This window comes from Lonchura striata, chromosome 5, assembly GCF_046129695.1.
Source record: "Lonchura striata isolate bLonStr1 chromosome 5, bLonStr1.mat, whole genome shotgun sequence".
Classification (NCBI taxonomy): Eukaryota; Metazoa; Chordata; class Aves; order Passeriformes; family Estrildidae; genus Lonchura; species Lonchura striata.
In genome coordinates this window covers 45,400,119-45,421,587 of record NC_134607.1, presented here as the reverse complement: position 1 = coordinate 45,421,587, position 21,469 = coordinate 45,400,119, and the positions used below count along the sequence as shown (strand labels likewise).

Genomic DNA, 21,469 nt, shown 5'->3' with positions numbered 1-21,469 from the left:
GCTCTAAACCAAAAGGTGCGTGAATGAGGCACTGTGTGTAAAATGTCACTGAGAGAAAGTTTTTACTTTATTAATTATCTTAAAAAGGAGAACACTCATTCTTAATTCTTTTAAGGTAATTTTTATTCCTAACACTATTATGTGTCAGTGAGTTCAAATGATTATGAAGGCTCTTGTTGTCAGAAAATTGCACATTTCTGATACACTGTGAATTTAATCTTTGGAGATGTGCAAATTCGGGGGGAGCATACAAGAACTACTTTCTGAGTTCTGTAGACTACTTCTATTCCATGGATATATTTTATACTTTGGAAGCAGATCTATTTAACTTGCACAGTTCACCAACAGCAATAGTAAAACCTAACAACTCACCTTAATTCCAAAAGCCCGATATACCAAAAAGTTCAGAGATAAAGAGGTGATTAGAAGTTATTCTGAATTAACTTAAAAGGAATAAAGTAGAACTAGACTCTCCTATTAGATTACTTTCAACAAGTTAATTATGTAAATTAACATAATGAGTGTAATAAGCAACCTCTAACCCCCTGGGAAATCTGCAGAGAAATCAAGCTGAATCAGGCCCAGTGCCAACAGGACTTAGACTTGTGCACTAGCCAAAAGCTTGGTACAAAGGGGAACAAATGGAATCTTTAGTCCTAAAGTGATTTTTAAAATTAGTGCATTTGGGGGCATTTAGGTTCTATAACCTTACATTTCTGTTTGAAATTAACCACAATAATCTGTACCCTTGTACCCAGTACAAAATTTTTAGGGTACTCAATAGAAGTTCAAGATAATCAAGATCCAACTGAGATCCAAGCAATCTCAGGCCAGCAGATTAAAATATTTAATTTCTAATGCATTCATCTGCATGCCATCCCTTAACATAAGGAGATTATCTTGATTAAACATTTTTGAACACATTTTCCACAAGCCCTTCTTAAATAAACTAGTATCAAACCCATTGATTACTAGACTAGCCCATAGCTAATCATCTGGGATAAAAACAATCCCAATCCCCAAATAGAAGTTCCCTTTTTTTTTGCAACAACTAAAACAATTATCAAAAGTAAAACTGACAGTTCTGCTAGGTGATCCCTGCAACTTGTGGCTTCAGACCTTTGGAAGGACATTGATACAGCTGGGGGAAATGAACAGTTAGTGGATATTTTAGGCACAAGAGACTGATAGAAATGTATTCTATTCTCTGATTATTCAAACAGCTCTATGACAGATTTCCAGATCTTGTGCTTCTCTCAGCCTGCTGGCCTGTCATAAACTGGAAATGTGGACTTCCCACATTGCACTGGTCCACTACTTTGATGATGTAACCAAAAACATCCGTGGCTTTTAAATGATATTTAAAGAGCAAGACTCACATTTCTTATCCTCTCTGTAGGTATTTCTAGCATCCATTCTTAAATCTGGACAGTTTTATGTTTGTTTTTCCCCACAGCCTGTGTTATTAGGATATACACATAATCCTTAAATTAGCAAATGCTGCTTCATCTGTGTGCAAAGCCCACCTGCACACAATGGCTGCAACCCAGAACACAGAGGACAAAACATATCTTGCAAAGCAGGGAAATAAGTATCAGATCTTCTTGGTGACAGAGGAGGTTTTCTTTCTCACAAAAGATACATTTAACAAAAAAAAAAAAAAAAAAAAAAAAGGAACTTTCAGGTGTACAGTGCTGGAGGCATTCCTTTTTATGGCTGGTACTTATTTGATGTGGGTGATTAGATTTGGACTTTGTCAAATTAAACTCTCTTAGAAACACTGCCTAACTTTATTTTTATACACTCCTTATCTTACTAATGATATCTGTATTCTTGATAATTTTTCCTCTAGCAAGGAATGCCTTTTTTTTCTGTTTTTAGATTAAGCAGCAGAGAACACAAGGTCGCTTTCTCCCTCACAAAGGTGTGGAGTTAATGGTGAACAGGAAGGCACAGTTATGATGAATGGAGCAAAGCACTGAGTTCTTTTCAGCACTGAATCAAAGCATCAGATAAAGAAGGAAGGAGTGGCTGGCAGCCTGGCTTTGCCTCCCCAAGGCTTGCTGCAATAGGCTGGGTTCAGATCTGCTGAGTGTACTAGTGCCATTGCTGATGATGGGGAAGGGGATGCTCAGCTCTTTGATGTGCCTGTTTTGATGAATTTAGATGAGTAGGAAGTTTTTATACAGGAATTTGTCTTTAATGTAACCACTGGCTAGTTACAGCAATTGCAAACTGTGAAATTTCATTTTGTTTTAGATTTCTGTTTAAGTTTGGTGCTTTGTATATTTTCTGTGCAATGATCCTGTGTGAGATCTTGACCTCATTTTGATTTATAGTAAAAGTCATGCAGACTGTAGGTCTGGTTTTTACCATATTCTCTCCTGACTGGGTATAATTTGTTCTTACAGATGTTAATTAACTCTAGATATCATACTTTGAATGCATTTTTACAAAGAATTAAGTTAGTTTGACACATCTATGTTAACAATTTGCTCAGATGAAATACACTGTACTTTCATTTGAGTAATGTACACAGTTTTGCTGAAGAGAAATTCATATAGAGTATAACTTTGAGAAAATAATTTTTTAAATCTTATACATAATTCAGTTGAATAATGGATTATTCTAGGATTACTGCAGTACCTCTTATATCCCTAGGTCAAGGTAATGCATCATGATATATTTGCCAGGTTGGAGTAATCACTTTTCTTGTGTTTACATTCTTTTGAAAAAATTTCAATTATTTTAGAATTGTCACCTGCCTCAACATTTGGGCAAAGTCAATAGAGAAGAAGAAGTATGGTACAAGCTCAGTCTCAACCAATCATGATTTTCATGGTACTTGCTCCCTGGCCTCTGACACTTATCTCAAGATCTCTAATGTAAAAGAGGTTTAAGGCCTCTAGTACTTTGAATGTTACTGCTATAGTTTCATGCACTTGATGAAGTCACTGCCTAATTTCCTCTGTGACAAACTACCATTTTTGGGTTGATTAAGGCCTTTAAGGACCTTGGAACAATTTTTTGCAGCTCTTATATCAGTTTGTGTTAACATGCCATTACAGAAGTGTTCTAGGGTGGATCCCTCCAGTGCTGTACACAGAGCCTTAATCAGCTCCACACTTCTATTCATCGTTCTCTTACTGATGACTCCAAACACTCCAGCCCTTTTTGTTAATGCTTACATCTTGAACTGTCTGCCTGCAAGGACTCTTGGGCCTTTTCCAGTGCAAAAGGCAAATCTAGTGAAAACGTAAGGATGGACTCTTCACCTTTGGAGATACTCAAAAGCTGTCTGGATGTGGTCCTGGGCAATGGGCTCCAGGTGCCTCTGCCTGAGCAAGTGGTTAGACAAGACAGCCTCAAAGGTCCCTCACAACCTCTGTGATTTTCTAACTATGTGCACACTGTTTGTTTCATATTTTCATTTTTTCTGATACCAAACTTTTTACAGTGAAACATGATAAAGTATATGTTGCACTTAGCATCTTCCAATTAAAATATAAAAATGAAAGGAGAGTTAGGGGAAACTCCCAAAAATCCTGAAGTGAGAGACAAAACTCTCTTTGCTTTGACCCTGAAATTAATTTAGTTGGTTATAGCATTGTGCTAATAATGCCAAGGTTGTGGGTTCAAGCTCCATACAGGCCATGGTCATCCAGTGACTGGAAGAGCTGCACATGGTCTCTAGAGGACACTTCCTTCCTGTATCACAGAGAACCCACAGAAATTATTAGTATCAAAGTGTGTTAGTAATACTGGCAAAGAATTATCTGAATCTTAATCAAAAAATTACAGAAAAATCATGTTCAAACAGAAGAGGTGAAATCTTTTGGTCTTTCAGCAGTATATTCATCCCTTGTATTTACTGTGTTCTCATTATGTGTAAGGAGAGTTCTGTAAGCACAGTCAGTAGAAGAAGGACATATCACTAAGCTGCCAGCGATATTATTTTAACAGCTTTTGAAACATATCACCAGGAAGCAGATGTGGCTCGTACTAAGCAAGTACTGGGGTTAATATTTCAAAACCTTCATAGTTTCTTCAGTTGGAAGTGAGCATAATAAAAGAAGTCTATCATTTTTATCATATTTGCTTTAGTTTTAATGGCACAGATCAAAGACTGACAATACGAAGTAACATGCGTTACACGCTGACACACCTTCCATTGCACATGAACACAAATGTGGCTTATTAGTTTTAATGATATACTCACTTGAGTTCTGGAAAATTTTCAGATGTTATCAAACTTTGTAGGGCATGATTTCCTGTTAATTTTAAATGAGTTAAACCATGTAGCCCCGTCACAGGAAAAGAGGACAAAAGGTTGGATGACACATCCCTGCATAACAGCAAATAAAAATCAGCTTATGGTTTTCATTTTTTTTTTCAGCACTAGAAGTGTCACATTGAAAAAATAGGTTAAAGTTTTCTAACTCAATAAAAAATGTATTAAGCAGAGGCCCCAGTGACTGCAGCAAAGCTGCAGCACTGCTCAAGAGTACTCACCTTCATGTCTAGCAGAAAGCTAACAATAACATCTAGTAGTTAGTTGGGTCTCTGTTCCCAAGTTTTGACTCAAAACATTCATAGTGCCAGTTTTGAGACTAGCAAATGAATTTAAAAACCTTCTCCCTAGACTGTTTGAATTCAAAGGAGCCGAACAGCTTCCCACAGTTTAAAAGATTAGGTGGGATGCTACAGGGCATGGCTGTCCTGAAAGCTGCCCAAGGAGCAGGTCAGGTGTGTGGGAAAGATGTGCATTTCAGGAAGGGACAGGTCTGGGCTGGAGCAGAGGGAGATGACATTTCCAAGCTGAAGTTTGTCTGAGTGGCTGATGGAAGACCTAACAGTGCAGATGAACACAGATAGGTAACTTGGGGAAGGTAAATCAGGTGAATGAAAATGTGGCAAGTGATCAAGAAGATATGGCAAAGTAGTGAAAGAGGAGGAGTCCAGAGGTACTGTTTTCTATTTTTTTCTCTCTCTCTCCAATTTATTCATGAGTCTTTTCAGTCTTCCTCAGAATTATCTACTCTGCAATACTTCAAATGTCAACAGTCAAGGACAAAGAAGCAAAGTCTAATGCAGTTGAAATGCTTTTATGTACAGGAAAGTCTGGACTATACACTGAATCTAAGGCCTAGGCATAAAATAAGGTATGTTGGTGGACTGGGCTTCTACCTCTCTGGTTCAGTGTGCGTTTTCTTGCACATTGCACCATTAAAGACCACAGATGAAATTCAGGTCTTAGTGCAATGCTAAAAATGACCACTGACTTGAGGTGGAGCAAGGTTAGAGGTCCACCAAGGTCAGGAAACACTGGCACGTTGTGTTCCTGTTTGTGTTTAAGGCTTTTTTCTTTAACCTCCTCTGACTATTGTATGTCATTGTCCAAAGCTACAATTTACTGGTCACTTCACAAACTAGGTAAGTTCTGAGAAGGACCCCAAATGGGATATTACAGACAAAGTTGTCTTTGTAGGCATTTGTCAGTGCACAATTCAGAGGACTTTGCACATCAACAGAAAAGAATACCTCTCCGAATCTGGATTTAGCAGCTACTGGATTATCTGTGAGCAAATGCTCAACATCATATTTTTGTGATAACCATGCAGCAAAATTACTCCAGAAGAATTTTTTTCACATCTTCCCCATACAGCCAATGCCTCAGCAAGTCATATCAAAAAAGTATTATAGTGATAGTTGGAAGTAGGAAAAAAAATTAGTAAGCATTGAGAAGTGCTTATGAACAAGGCCTGCAAAACTGGCTGTGAATGTTTTGACCACTAACTGCTCTGGCTGAACTTACTAAGGAGGAAAAGCTATTTCACCAAATGAGGAACAATGAAATAGAGATGAATTCTGGGAAAAGTTTCTTATTTAGTTTTTAATCCAATTCCTGAGACCTGATACACAACTAACAGGAAATCTTTATCACTGCTACAACAGATTAACAGCTAATAAATTGAATGAGAAGAGGCAGATGCACTGATAATCTTCATGGACCCCAAATGATTACACAGTGTTGTATGCAGCTTTGCTGTAATACCTACATGAATTGGGGAAGTACAAGAAAACAGACATTTAGATATGGATTCAACAGACCAGATGATGAGAACAGAGAAACCCTCAATTTCTGCTGGGGCACCAAGTTATTAAATTTTTGTATGCTCTTGGAAGAAAAATGCAAAAATTGAATGTATAAGATATTCAAATACTTACAGTTTGATCAGAGATGGTAAAGAGGAGAAGGCATTGGGGTGAATGGTTTTAATTTTGTTCCAAGCTAAATCCCTACAAGAAAAGTAAGTAGAAAATTACATACCCACTGAGTGAATAGGGAAGCTTTCAAACACTTGATTAAGAGGCCTAAATATAAAAAGGGTGTCAATTACATGCCAATATTTTCAATGAGCTCCTGCATATCTCGTAGTGCAAAGTATTTTTTAATTTTTTGTTAGTCAGTTGTGGTGTTTTTAAACTGGCAACTTAATATGTCTCAATGCCTGCCACAGCCCAAGGCATTTCAGTATGCTTCACAGCTTCCAAAGTCAGCAGAAAGAAGGGTGGGTTATATGGACTAAGTCTTCTAAAATGTTCTCATGTGACTAAGAGCAGCAACCCATGGTCAATAGGTTTAACTTCCTAATCTCAATTTTCATCACCCCCAAAAGAGATAGAAAGCAACTCTCAAAAAAATGTATGGCTTCAATTCTGCAAAAAATTCCAACCATGAGCAATTTCTTGACTCCTCTAGCACATGAGTCTGTGTGAAAACTGGAAACCTGCACATGACTGGACTCCATATCTTAAGATGCTGTTCTCTGTAAGAAGACTCCCCACTCCCTAGAGCTGATTATAATGTGAACCTGACAACAGGCTCTGGCCCAGTAAGTCACTCTACTTCCATCAGAAACATTTAAAAGTGACAGTTTTTATGGCTGTAAGCTTATATAGTTTAATTCATTGCTGCAGGTGCTAAACCTCACGTTTGCTCCTCTTCCACAGTTATGAACTCGTGGTGCAAGACCACAGTGAGCAAAAACTGAAATAAGGATCTTTTGGGGTACATCATGAGCAGACATTATGCAGCCCATATTTTTGAGAACCTGTGTGAATGTCTTTTAGGGGGTACTCACAGAGAGCGAAGAGCAGCCAGCTGCCGAAATGTGTCTGCTTTGATTTCAGCGATTTCATTGTGATGCAAGTCACTGAAATAGCAATAAGGATCTCCTCAGTTTCAAAGACACTTGGAAGGCACTTTGGGGTGTTTTAGATTGTGCTTATGATCCACTTCAATAAAGTGTATCTGGGGTATGTCAAATCAGCCAGCAATAACCAAGTTAATAATACTCAAACACACAGAGATGCTTCTTTTTAAGCTTTTTAGGGTGTTTTAACACTTACATTTTTTGGAGTTTTTTACATGCAGTAAAACAGGGTAAGTCTTCCAGCAGGTTATAAGACAGATCCCTGAATTATACAAGAAACAAATAGATTAACATCAAAGGAATGTTAAAAGTAAAATAGCTTTCATTGTGTGCCTTCATGCTCAATTAAAAATAATTTCTTTTTATCCTAGTCACAGAAGAATAGAAGTATACAAACTCACTTATTTATCATCTGTCACATTATGATTTCTAACTGAAGAGGAGAGAGGAGGGGAAAAGGCAAGATTTATTAACTCCATATCCACATTTGCAAATTCCTTGTATTGTCTGAAGATTTCCTGCCTGAAGTGTAGACTTCTGCTGAGTGTTTTACAGCAATGATATTGATCATCTGGATTTATATCAGAAACTTCATATTTATAATATTTAAATTCTGATAAATATTTTAACAATTTACATAATCTACTAAGCATATATACTCATATTTTTTCACAGAAGATCCTGTATTTTTCTGACAAGAGTCACAATCAGCTTCCTATTGTACATTTTTAATTAAGCAATATTGCCTCTGATCCTTAGGCTGCTACATCTTATAGCTGAAGAAAATGGTCAAAAAATATTGGAACTAACTTTGAAATCAATCACTACATGGGGGGAAAAAAGCCTTAAACAGACTTGAGCCAAAACTCAACAAATTACAGAATAACTGAAACATCTGGATTGATTTACAGTATAATATAACTAATCAAAACCAAGCCCAGGCAATTTGCAGAAACTGAAGGGGGAAAAAAAAGGAACCAGACACCAGCCCCCACCACCCAAGAGTCACATCCAATATATACATATATATGTGTATATATGTGTGTGTGTGTGTGTGTGTGTGTGTGTGTGTGTGTGTGTTGTTCAGGGAAAACTAAATGGGAAAGTTGCATATGAAAAGAATAGAGAAAAAAGCTTATGGCTAGAATTTAAAAAAAATGTCTTTTTTCACAGTTATCCAGAATTATCACAGGAAAGAGATTCAATTTTCACTTTGTGAAATTCTTCTCACTTATCAAATTCTCTAAAACTGGTTCATCTCCACCTATTTAATCCCTTGGTAAAACTGTATTTTCACTGTAATTGTTCCTAGAGGGGCATTTGGACTATTTTATATTTGAGTAGTGGAAGTAGTGCAATTAGTAATGGTGTGTGTCTTTAATGTGTTCTACTCTTATTTTACTCTGGAGAAAGGCAAATATGAATATGTTTGGGTGTGTGTGTTTGTTTGTTTATTTGGTTGGTTTTGTCTGTTTGTTTTGTTTTTGTATGTGTACAAAAATAAGGCACACTGTGGCCCAAATCAGACATTACAGAGGAGGGTTCAAGTAAGCTAGAGGCTTTTAGGCCAAGATAAAGGATGTTTTGTATGTCTGGCAGGCACTGGTTATTCTGTCATCCACAGGTTTATCACTTAGGTCTTCTTAAAAATATGTTACCACCTTGAATTTTGTACATACTGACACCCCCTCCACACACATGGAAAAAAACCCTGAACTTGACACTCTTCTGCCCTCAGTTTCTGTCAGAACTTCAGGAAATATTTTATTTGTTTATTTTTACGGTCTTTTTTCCCACTTTCTTAATACACGAGGCCCTTGGCAGCAGCAGGGGGCGAGTGCATTGTTCCCTGTGTTGAGGTGCCTGCCCAGATGTGCTGGGACCATGCTCTCACAGACACCTTTACTGCAGGTGAGCACACATCCCGGGAGCTCGTGCACATTAATCTCAGCAGGATGCACAAATTGCCTTTCAGAGCAGTGTTTGCACTTGGATTGGTTGTGAGTGTGGCTGAGCCAGGGAGCCCCTGCAAGGTTGCAGTCTCCAAGTAAGGCATGGGTGGGTTCAGTGCACCAATATCCTCGCTGGCACAGCCAGAACTGATGAACTCTGTAAGTTTATTGATTGCTGTATTACTTGTTTGCACTCTGTTTTGAGATTATTCATTGGTTTTGAATGTTACAGGGCATATTTAAACTGAATTCTGCGTGGAGACTTTTTTCTGGCAGCAGACTGTTTTTTATCATTCTGGAAATGATTATATTTAGTCTATTAACTTAAACTTAATTTTTTCTGGAAATGGTCTTGACATTCACTCTGGTATTCAAATAATGCATTATAATTAGTGCTATTTCAATGTTGGCCAGAGAATTAATACCAAATAGATTCCTAATGATGTAATACATAAAGTGCTCTTGGCTTACTCTCAAAGAAGTGGACACAATGATTAGTTTCGTTAGTGATTAAGCAAACTCCAAGGAAATTTCCAAGCCAAAATAATATTGTGTATTTAGTACACCAAATATGCCTAGGTATGTCAAAGAATCCGCTATTTATGTCTGGTTGGGAAAGAAACTAAAAGAGGAGCATAACAAGGATTCAAAACTGCCATCCTTACTTATCTTTTCTATTCACTTCAATGAATCATTTGCCTTAGTAAGAAAAAAATCCAAAATTACTGTAGGAGAAAGAATTAATGAAAATAAGGTAGTTCTATCTTTTTTTAAACAAAATCAAGAACCTTTTTATCTTTTCCTAAAAATATGCTAAGTAACTATCTTTCTCAGCAATGTATGAGAAATCCTGGTTGGTAAGTGGGTTGTTAACTTTTTAAATAATACAGGGGCCAAATTCCTGAGCTGAATTCTTAAGAAGTAATGTGATACACAGAAATAGCAGTAATTGGGTAATTTTGAAATCATAATAGTTTCATTTGTCTATTAATCTCTTGCATTACTGTCATGTTAATAATCTTACTGAAACATACAGCACTTGAAGATTAGGTAACTGGTCACAAGCTGATTTGGGGAGAGAGGTGATCTGTGCTCCTGTGAGTGTCCTGTTGAAAGAATTTATAAAAAACAATTACTTTTTGAAGACTGAAAACCAAAATTTTTTAGCACATTCTTTACAATATGTCAGTATACAAGAAAATATAGCAAAGCAAAAATACTTCTCTAGCACTTACAAACTCTCCAGACTTGTAGTCCCTGTCAGATCAGGAAACTCTGTTAACTGTGAAGCACCATTTAAAGTCCTACAATTAAAAAAACCAATTTCAATAAAATTATGGTGATGGAAGTGTGGGAAAACTCTAGTATTGCAATATAAAAAGAAAACTAAAATAAAAAGTAAACACATACAGAGTCCTTAGTTCTGGTAAGTGTTGAAAAGCAGATTTTCCAACGAGCTGGATAGGGTTATCATAAAAATGTCTGAAAAAAAGGATAAAAATAAATTTAATGACAAGTTTTTTAAAATATTCTAAATATATGATTATGTTATAAACAAATGAGTAAATTCTCTACGATGAATCACAGACTGTGCCCCCCTGGCTGTAGCAGAGGTGACCTTCTGGGCTTTTCTCACCCTCTAATCCATATTCACCAGTCACATGCCACATTTTGAACATTCAAGTAGCCACTGTTTTCCTGTTTTAATGCCAGAAGCTAGTCAACAAAATATTTTCTCTTCCTCCCAGATTTGCGAAGACAAAATTTCACATAAGAAGAATTTTGTTATGACCTGAGACAAATGTAAGGATAGCACATGAAGAAGTCAGGACTTCTGCTATTCATAACAGATTCCCTTGCTCTTTTGAAGTCATGCTGCTTTTGCTCATGGAATATTACTCAAGATGAATCATTATTTTTCTTACGCTTATTTTACAATTTATTAATTTGAATCTGTCCATTAAGTGCATTTTCATGTAAGACAATGGGAATTCAGAATGGAGTCCATCAAGAGTAATTTTTACCAGCTTTTATGTTGCCAGTAATGCTAAGAGATTTAGAAGTAACCATTCAAATAAAAGGTCAGAGGCCAGAGACCACTACTTGCTTCCCTTAATCAGGGGTTGAAAACTGCCATTCTTTCCACAAAGCTGGAAAGATATGAGCTTGTTTGGTTGTATGGTGATGTGCTACAAAGTGTACTCACAAAAAAAGCTATTTGACAATTAGCCACAAATACGATCCTTAGTTCCACATTCTCTAATACAAAGAGTCATTGAAAAGATTCTTATCACTTACATTGTAATAAGTGAAGGATTACCCACAAATGCACGCTCAGGTATTGACTTGATGTTATTGCTATGAAATCCCCTACAAAGAAAAACCATTTATATGGTAAGGAAAAAAAAGAGAATTCTCCATCTGTAATCACAATGTACAATGATGGTTACTGTTTGTAGTAAAAAAAAGTGTCTGTATGTAAAGTTATATCCTTGTTTTCTGGAATAAGACAGAACTGAAAAAAAAGCAAATAAAAAAAGGAAGAGAAGAGAAAAGAGAAGGGAAGAGAAAAGAGAAGAGAGAAGAGAGAAGAGAGAAGAGAGAAGAGAGAAGAGAAGAGAAGAGAAGAGAAGAGAAGAGAAGAGAAGAGAAGAGAAGAGAAGAGAAGAGAAGAGAGAGCAAAATTGCTGTAATTTTGTGCTTCTCTAAATGAACAAAACCATTCAGATGAAGTAAACTTCAAAATGGCATTTTAAAATTCAGGGTATATGCATATTGATATAATGTAAATATACGCAAGTAAATGAACTAAAAACATCAATAGTTAGATATTAATAATTAAATAGCTAACAATATATTTCCTCCTGTGCTTGTTAAACTGCAACTATTTTTTTTTTTCTGGATGGCACAAATTTATCAAGAAAATTATTTTATACACTATATTGTAATGTTGATCCTCACAGCCACCTTTTTGTTGAGATACTTTAAATGTGGACACAAACAAAATATAATTGTGCCTGCTTGATAGAAAGCCAAATCTTTATCTCATCATTAATTACTGGATTTCATTCATATGAGTAATTCTCCATTGTGAAAAACAAAAGGAACAACTAAGATTTCAAAAGAACAATGATGATTTGTGTGGGAAACTCCCATTAGTTCAGTCGGGTATGAAGAAGGCTTCCCAGCTTAAATTTATGCATTACTAAGCCTTCAATTGTTCACTGAGGCAAGAGCTCTTGGTCATTACTTGAACAGGTCCCCCATTATTGGTTTCAGTTGTTTAGGCATTGTGCTACTGGTGATGAGCTGCAGAGCCAGGCTTTACATCCCTGCTTGCCTTGCTTGCAGGCTCTAAGCAGAATGAGCATCTCATCTAGAACCAGTAAACAGACTGGTTTTGAATGGGATCTCTTGCACGGCAGGAAAACCCAAGGAAATGGCATGACTACCTCCCAGAGCAACATCTGCCACTTGCTGTGCACAAAAAGGTCACAGTTTGTGTTTTCAGCCCAGGCATAAACTCTGAGAGAGGCACGGTCCCACCATAAACTGCCTTATGAAGGTGGCCCTGCGATGGGCTGAGCCTCTGTGGGGCTGGGCTCCCACAAGGGTCTGTGGAACACATCCCTTTTTTATAGGATCAGCTCCCAGGGCCCCCACAAAGCACAGAACCACATGGTCTCATGGTCTGCACTGCATTTGGGATGCCAGGTTGCAATTTCAGACCCCAAAAGTTTCTTGCACATAGTTGATACTCAGAGATGAAATCCTGTGGGGGACAGTACATAAACTCAGGCACATCAGGCAGCTTGCTGGAGCATTTGGTGCAAACTGGGTTACCCATTTTTGGCTACTGATTCCAGAGGTCTTCAAAAAGGCAATCTTTTGAAGTAATTGGATTTCATTCCAAATATTTTATGGCATAAACCTCAGCTGAGAACATTTGGGCTGGGAAACTCATAGCCCTGCTGCCTCTTCCAGAGCTGCATTCTAGCCACACTTGCTCTGGTGCTGAGCAGGAGTCCATGGTATCTGGGGATACTTCGGAAAAAATCTCAGGTGGCTACTTAGAATTGGTTTTTAGGTCAGTCTGTGATGTAGCAACCATGTCCAACTAGTATGTGATTACATATTTTTGTTAAAAATCTATGCTAATAGTACCATTAACACGGTAAATAAGTCAAATGGAAAGAATTCAGAGCATACGCATTAATGTGTACATTGTGTGTATGATGTGTGAACATAATTTAATTACTTTCAATTTTTAATAATTCAACCATTTTAAAAAATAAATTTGAATATTTTAATTGAATTGTTGATTTTCCTGATGCAAACTATGCCTGTGCATAGAAATTTTTTTTTCACAACATTATAAACACATGTATTAAAAAAAATTGCTTTAATTTAATAGAGGTGAGGGAGGGAAGTTAGTAAAATTTAATTAAACCTGATGGACTAATAAAGATGTCATGCCTTCTTAGCTAGAAGAAGCTAATACATTGGATATTTTGCAAAATCTAACTCTTGTGTTTGGGACTAAAAGTGAATTAATTGTGTTTGTTATTTACTGTATTCCATAAAGGGAAATCCCAGAAAAGACCCACTGCACAAGGCAATATAAAAATTGCCAGAACTTGAGTGGTATAAACTGAACACTGAAAATGATTTTTTTATGTATGTTGGCATGCTTATTAGCTTTTTCTAGGATATCAGTTTTTAAGGATTACTGATAAAATCACCAGCATTAAAAAAACACTAGACAAAATACTAGACAAAACATCCTTCTTCTTAATATGAGCTCTGTACTTACAGCTCTTTTAGGTTTGTTAGTGTCCTGATAGCAGTGGGGAACTCGTCCAGACTGTTGTAATTTAAATCTCTGTGTGAAAATAGATATTATTATTTCAGTTATGCACTGCATAGCAGATAACATAGCATTGTTGGCATTTGTAATGAACTATCATCTTCTATGCATTGAATAAATACATACAGCAAAAAGACAGGAAATCCTCAAAAGTATATGGATATTTTCCAACAAGTCTATTTAGAGCACATTATCGTTCCTATTTTTTTATCAACATTCTATTTTTAGTTACATTTTAGCTATTCTGTAAAAAAAAAAAAGTAAGTAAATTTGAGTACTACTTAGGGATTTGCTGTTTTATAAATTGCCCTCCATTAGCATTGCATTAAAGTATTAGCAGGGAAAAAAGTCTTTCAAAACAATATTCAATGGTTTTGGTGATCTGTGCTTTACATGTCTACTACATTTCTCTATAAATATTTCTAACTGTATTGTTAATTTTAAGACTTGATAACAGTCAAGAGAATAGTTCTGACCACACAAATTGTAAAAATGATAGTGCACCATAGTGACCTCTGGTTTAAGAAGTGCTCATGCTGCAGCAGTAATTAGACTTTATTTTGGTAGGCTGAATGGATTATAATCCTACTTCTACTCAGCATGACATACGTATCTTTTAGCATTTAGGAGATGGCTGAAACTAAAATTGAGATATGCCAGTTTACTGTGATGCTCTCTGGCAACGCTTTGTGAGGAAAATAGTCTGAAAAACTGGAGCAAAAGCCTTTTTAAACAGGCAGGCAAAACCCAAGCCACAGTTTACAATAGATTGAAATTGAAATAGTATCAGGCTGAAGTAATGCAGGCAGGAAACTGCTGTCTGAACTCAACAAGGCTTTCCTTCCTGCTTGTAAATCTCTCCTGCTTATTGACAAAAAGAGATTACAGGCATGTACGGTTTGGTTTTGCCCTCTAGTGATATGTGATTTCCAGACCTATGCCTCAATGCAAACAAATGATCTTAAAGCTGGCGTCCATCATTTACACCAAGATCTCTACAGATTATTTTGAGACTATCTGGGAACTGCTCTATACATTATGCAATTTCTGTGCTTGAGGCAAGTGCTACACTGTCCTGTTGCAGGGAAGTGGCTGCACCTACATTTTATTCCCAGGTTTGTGACTGTCCTCTGTGTTTTCATCTCTCTCGTGCCAGGTGGCTGGGACTGGGTTTGCGATTACTTATTCCATTGTTCTGTTTTTCCCCATTTGTGACCAAGTGCCATGTGAATATCACTTAAATAAACAAACGAAACCATTACATTTTCCCTCTTCCTTTCCCGTCCCCCTTTCCGGTGCTACACTGAGGAACTTCCTCTCAACTCACAAGCGGCTAAAAGTCCAAATTGTAAAATTGCAATTCAGTGGCAAGGGATCAATGCACTCAAACTGGTAATAAAAAAACCCCAAGAAACCCAAGCCTCCTTGCTTCCTAATCTTAATGACAGATGAAAGTGGGCAGTAAGCAGGTTAGTGGATGGGAAAGCAAATAGTCAACTTTAGACTAGTAATATCCATGTCTGAAACTATTTGCTTCTTGTAACTGGGTTTTTAACCTCTGTCCCAGTTGGGTAAAACATCCAAAATCACTGAAAATGATGCAGCTGACTGCAGCAGGTGTGGGAGGAAGCACATGCAAAGTTTTACTATCCCTGTGGCATTTCTGGGGTCTGGGTGACTCCAGCAGATAACATCTGTATTTGACTAACTGGAGCAAAATAATTTCTGCTAACCATTAGCACTGCATTCCTGTTTGGTATTTTATGTAGATTATGTTTTTGCTGCAAAACTCAAGAAAATTTGAGTTGGTCTAAACAGAATTACAGTGGAAACCTGATGAAGTTTCAGTTTTTACCAGTGCTATTCTTTATCAGAGCTCTCTAAAGATGAAAATTTGGACATAGGAAACATTTTGCCCACTTGTAAAGCATATGCATAATTTGACTACCTAGAACTTTTGCTTTTCCCAGGTTTTAAAAAATTAACCCATCTCATAACTCTCCTCTGTGGTAAGACAGTTTCTTAATGTTCAAGCTTTTCACTGAGACAATCTCCCAATCTAGCTATTAGCTTTATTGATTGAACAAGACAAATAAATAGCACTAAACTAGGCAACCATAAGTTCATGAATAGTCACTTTTTTTTTCTATGCTCAACACAGTTTTCAAGTCTTTCAAACAATTTATCAATTGACAATGTTTATTAAAAATGCAAACTAATTTTACAGTCAAAAATAGGATTTACTATAGAGTCACTGTGAACTATCACTTAGATCCTGTAGCAATTAGGCAAACCAAAGCCCACATCTGGCTTTTCAGCTATTTTTATTCTTTCAGAATATTAATGAAAACACTCTAAAAAAGAGAAAAAAAATAAGAGGTCAACTCACAATGTCTCTAGGCTGTGGAGCCCATCAAAGCATTTCTTTCCCAGGGAATAGATTCTATTGTTATGGAGATGTCTGCAGGGGAACATTAAACATGCAGTCAGGAAAGCACACTGCACACAGTGGACTAAAGCAAAACATTTTGATGGTTAAATCAAAATTAACTTATTTTCAGGCATGCATTGATTATATGCAATCCTGTTTTTGAAGGAGTATGTACAGGTGGCACCTCTACCACTGGCCACCCATTCTCCAAATACCTCTCCATTTGGTTTCACAGAAGGGATCTGTTTTAAAACCACCTAGATTGTTCAAAAGTGTTATATCCTGTAGTTCCAGGCTGGGGTTTGCATAATGAATATACATATTTTCAATAATAGCTAATTAGTTAAATAACACACCTGAAAAACTGTGTGTGAGGTGTGAGGTGTATATTTGGAAGATGTATATTTAGAGGGTGTTAGAGGGTAGGGCCCAAAAGAGCAGCCATTGAGGAGATGGATAACACAGCAGGCAGGTAAGGGGCATTAGGCTTGCAGAATGCAAAAAGATACAAAGCCATAACACAAAAAGTTGTAGCTCCCCTGAGATGAATAAACAAAGTAATCTTAGAAGTGCTGTAACTTGCCTTTCTTTGAAATGATGAAAATCAGTAACTTCTTCCTAAAATATTTAGCCCTTGAAAGTAATTTTTATGTATTTTAACCAATTCTACTGTCTCCTCCCTGCTACCCATCCCAAGATTCTGAGTTCTGCCTATTTCTGTCTTTTAGACTGACATGGAAAAAACCACTCCAAGTGAAGCTCATTAATGTGAGTAGATTTAACTTGTAGCCACTTCAGGTCATTTGATTTAAAAATTATGCCCTTTCCTCAGATTTTTCTCTTTATTTTGTCCTCAAAATCCTACCCCTGTAGTAGAGGGAACTAAGGGAGAAGGGCTTTAAGAGAAAAGAAAGGCTGTGAATGAGTGGCTGCTAGGTCCTTCATTATACTCTGAAAATATTGTTAAAGATCACAGACTCTCTGAATGTTCTGCAGAACCTGGAGAAGTTGAGTCTACCTGTCCGTCAAAGGCAGGGATTCTAACAGCAAAACAAAAATGTTCTGTGGGTTTTTATTTTCTAGGAAGAAATCTAATCAACTCTGTATTTTTAGTGACTACTCTAACCTTTAATGCTTTAGTTAGCATGAAGAGTGTATCTTCAAATTTCAATTATGTTTAGATCTTTAATTATAAAGGTTTTGGCTTGCTCCAATCAACCATGAACTTTTCCACCATGTTGAAAATTTGCCATACTGTATAGGGTTGCAATCCAATGAAAGTAGGACCACACACAAAGATTTTGATGAGCCAAAAAGATCAGCTGTTGTAGGTTGTGAGGAATGATTCAATTATTAATCACTATGAAGCCCAGAAATTAGAAATAAGCAAGGCAGAGCTAAAATAAGGAAACCTAAGTGAGCATGGCATGAAAATAAATTATTTTCTCCTGCATTTCTTAACTGTCCTCTTACCACTACATTTCTGTCCGGGGTCTAGAGAACAATGTTCAAGACAGCCTCTTTCCTTTTCCATTGCTGATATAAGTCTGGAAGGTCAATCAATCACAAGTCCATCCATTCTTTAACTTGAATGGGATTAATATTTAATGTAAAGAGAAGGCAAAGGCTTTGCAGCACAAGTCAGCTGTTCATCCCCATTTCTAGGGCCCCACAAAGGCAGAGATAGTGACTACAGCTATCAGTGAAGGACCCTGATGTATGCCAGGTTCAATACTTACACTGGGGCTAAAGTATGCTACAACATGCTAAGTGTCTTATGTAAGACCATGGTTTCTGACAGCCTGTACACCTTGACTATGTAATTCTCTCTTTAATAATGTTAATGTTTTCCAAAGCATCCTGAAATTACTTCTCTATTAAGTTTCTCCAGCCAGTTTAGATTTTTTCCACTTCATACATTCTCAGAAGATAAGAAGCTGAAACCATGACTAATAGTATGACTTCCAGATTTTGGTGCCAGCCGTGCATGTCTCAGTCAGTTGAACTGGTATGTAAACGTAACCAAATACAAACCAACATATACTTTCTATGACAGGAAATGCATATTTTTTCTACTGGATGGCATTCTTTCCAAGTTCCCCAGAAAGATTTCCATTCATTTCCTGTTTCTAATCTTCCCTCTTTCAATCTTAGACAGCACACAATGCACCCCTTCCTGTTTGTTTTGCTGACTAGATAGGGTGATTTTTAATTCCTTTGAATATTTTTTATTGAGATGGAAACTTTGAAGCTAGATCAAAACAAGCGGTTTAGCAAAGGCTAGTCAAACTGTACAAAGATGCAAAAAAATCTGTTTCTCAAGAGGCCAAAGCCCTGCAAGATGACATTGTGTATACAAAAGCAATCAATAAAACTTACAGAACTACCAGACTGGAAAGGTTTCCGAAGGCATAGTCCGGTATGTAATGAATTTTATTCAGTGCCAGTGTCATGGCCTGAAGTGCTGGTAAACTCCTAAAAGCTTGGACGGGAATTTCTGTCAAGGAATTATCATCTAGCCAGAGGTGTCTAAGGGAGACCAAGCCATTGAAGCAGTTGGGGGGTACGTAGTTGATGTGGTTGGCATCCAGACGCCTAGGAGAAGAAGAAAGAGAGAAAATTGACTTTCAGAAAATAAAAATGTCTTTGCACAATGGCTATAAGAAGTTATTTATCATCATGAACATAACCCCAAAAGATGGACATGGGTTGCCACTTCCAGTTTTCATTTCCTGGAGATTCTACATTCCCCGTCTTGCTTACAGCCCCATCCTTGAGATCTAAAATCATGTTTAGAAGTCTATTTGTCAGCTGGCTCTGCAGAGACAGCCCTCCTTTGGAGCCGTCAACTCACTGAGAGCACACACTGATAATTTTTGAGCAGAGTCTCTCTAAAGACTGGGTATGCCTTTATTTCCTTTCCCAATTGTTTGAAACCATAGAACAAAAAAGTGCAAAAAACTCATCCAGAGATTCTCTGTCAGAATCTACAAGTCACTGAGATGCAAGACAATTTGGATTTCCAAATGCTAAACACCCATTCCAAGACCCATATATAGAACTCCTGAGTCTCTGGAGGTTCCTGCTTTACCTTTTCTTTTATACTACAGAGTTATAGAATCACAGAATAACCTGTGTTGGAAGGGACCCACAAGGATCATTAAGTCCCACTCCTGGCCCTGCAAAGGACCATCCACAAGAGTCACATAATGTATCCAAGAGCATTGCCCACACACTTCTTGAACTCAGACAGGCTTGCTGCCGTGAACACTTCCCTGGGGAGCCTGTTTCACTGCAAATATTGTTTATCCTAATGATTCTAATGAGAACTGATGTTTACAACTTTTTAGTAGTGGAACATAATGTTTTTTACCTAGAGATTAGTATTGCCAATGTGATGTATTTACTACTAAATGTACTTAAGCTGCTGCAGAGCCAACAGAGGGAGCTCAACTGCACGTCGTACCTTTGCAGAGTCTGCAGGTGATGCTTTGTTCTTACACTTGCGTAATTAAGGATTGAAGCTAGCAAACCTTTTCAGATGTGGTGCTACAAATATAATGTCATCTATTCACTGGCTTTTGTTTTTGCTGTCTTTGCTTTTTCATTGTGATTCTCAGGGAAAGATTTAAAAATGCACTTCAGATTCTGAAAATTTGTGAAACACCCCGCTGGGGATGTGAGCCCTGATAAACATTTTCTACTTTTAATGTATTTCAGTGACTTATACCTTTTCCATAACATGAAAGCTGTGCCCTAAAAATTTTCATGAAATGTTTAGCAAGTAGTAATTAGGTGAATGGTAAAACAAAAATAAATTTAAATACTACAGAATAAACAGCCACACCTGGGGTACAAAAAAGTAATTTTGTACAACCTGAATTTGGTCTCTTTGAGAGAAATGCCACCACTCTTTGTGGTGGGCGTACTAATCTCTTTATTTAAAGCTGCTTCCTCATTTACAGTCATGTAAAATGTCAGGTTCATTCTGTCTCCTGTTCCATGCTGGCCCTACCTACTTCATGAGAACAAATAATGACTGCTAAGGCTCCATGCCAGGCTGGCAAATAACTGAGACAAGGTCAGTTGGAACAAATTTATAAGGTTCAGTGTCAAAGCCCTTGTACAATTAAATTTTCAATATAATAACTGACATAGGCAGCAGAGACAGAGCTTCCAAAATAACTCAGTGGTCTGTCAACAAATGGGTAAGGCTGGAAATGTTTAGAAATACTCATGTTTTCCTTCCTCCTTTCCTCAGGCAACAGCCATGTTATGCCTGTGTTTTCAAATAAGGTATAATTTGAATGAGTAGATGAGATTTCTTTGTGTTCAGTCAGAAGTAAATTTCTTCCCTGGGTGATGCTGGTATGTAAACTAAGAAGTTACAGTTGCCTTAGTTTGACAGTTTCACTGATTAAAGAATGGAGGCTTTATTCAAACTACATGTGCTGCACTATTGCAGTTAACATCTCGTTCAATAGGAAGCCTGCCTGTGCAGCCCTGATGTCCCTGCTCACTCCACGGGAGTCACTCACAGGACGCCTGGCTGGGTGGAGAAGCCAACAGTTACTTGTTTGTATGTAACCCTGTGGCTGAAATGGCAATATTTCTGCTGTCATCAGTGAGACCAGGATTTTGAGCTTACCAATATTTCGTAGCAAATCAAGGAACTGATTTTTTTTTTAATAGCTGAAGTTTACAAATATAAACCCACCACTGGCTATGTAAACAAAACCCACAGAACAGAAAGAAAGAGAACTGCTGTACTGTAAATGAAATTCCAGGTAGTTGAATTATTGTTTAAATAAAGCTTGGAAGAAACAAAAAAGCTGCAATGATTTGTGCTTCAGGTTCTGTAACTGGATTACATATCCTGCAAGTACTTATAAGAAGTACTGCCTCAAGTGCTCTTTTGTTATCTAATCTTTTTTAAATTTCCAAGAACCGTTTTCCCTCTTGCAGATATTAAAGGGTTTCAGTAGTGGTTATGTTTCCTGTC

The 21,469-nt window shown here is 37.2% G+C and overlaps 1 protein-coding gene across 1 annotated transcript in view; it reads right to left on the bottom strand.

The window, feature by feature from the left end:
• The window catches only part of LGR5 (leucine rich repeat containing G protein-coupled receptor 5), a 90,818-nt gene that overhangs the window by 7,885 nt on the left and 61,464 nt on the right, over nucleotides 1-21,469 (bottom strand). Inside the window, exons 5-15 of the mRNA XM_031507895.2 lie at nucleotides 18,847-19,062; nucleotides 16,426-16,497; nucleotides 13,983-14,051; nucleotides 11,468-11,539; nucleotides 10,580-10,651; nucleotides 10,405-10,473; nucleotides 10,204-10,275; nucleotides 7,414-7,479; nucleotides 7,146-7,217; nucleotides 6,229-6,300; nucleotides 4,220-4,345 (exon numbers count right to left, since the gene is read on the bottom strand). Of these exons, the coding sequence (XP_031363755.2) occupies nucleotides 4,220-4,345; nucleotides 6,229-6,300; nucleotides 7,146-7,217; nucleotides 7,414-7,479; nucleotides 10,204-10,275; nucleotides 10,405-10,473; nucleotides 10,580-10,651; nucleotides 11,468-11,539; nucleotides 13,983-14,051; nucleotides 16,426-16,497; nucleotides 18,847-19,062 (978 nt within the window). The remainder of the gene's footprint in view (nucleotides 1-4,219; nucleotides 4,346-6,228; nucleotides 6,301-7,145; nucleotides 7,218-7,413; nucleotides 7,480-10,203; nucleotides 10,276-10,404; nucleotides 10,474-10,579; nucleotides 10,652-11,467; nucleotides 11,540-13,982; nucleotides 14,052-16,425; nucleotides 16,498-18,846; nucleotides 19,063-21,469) is intronic.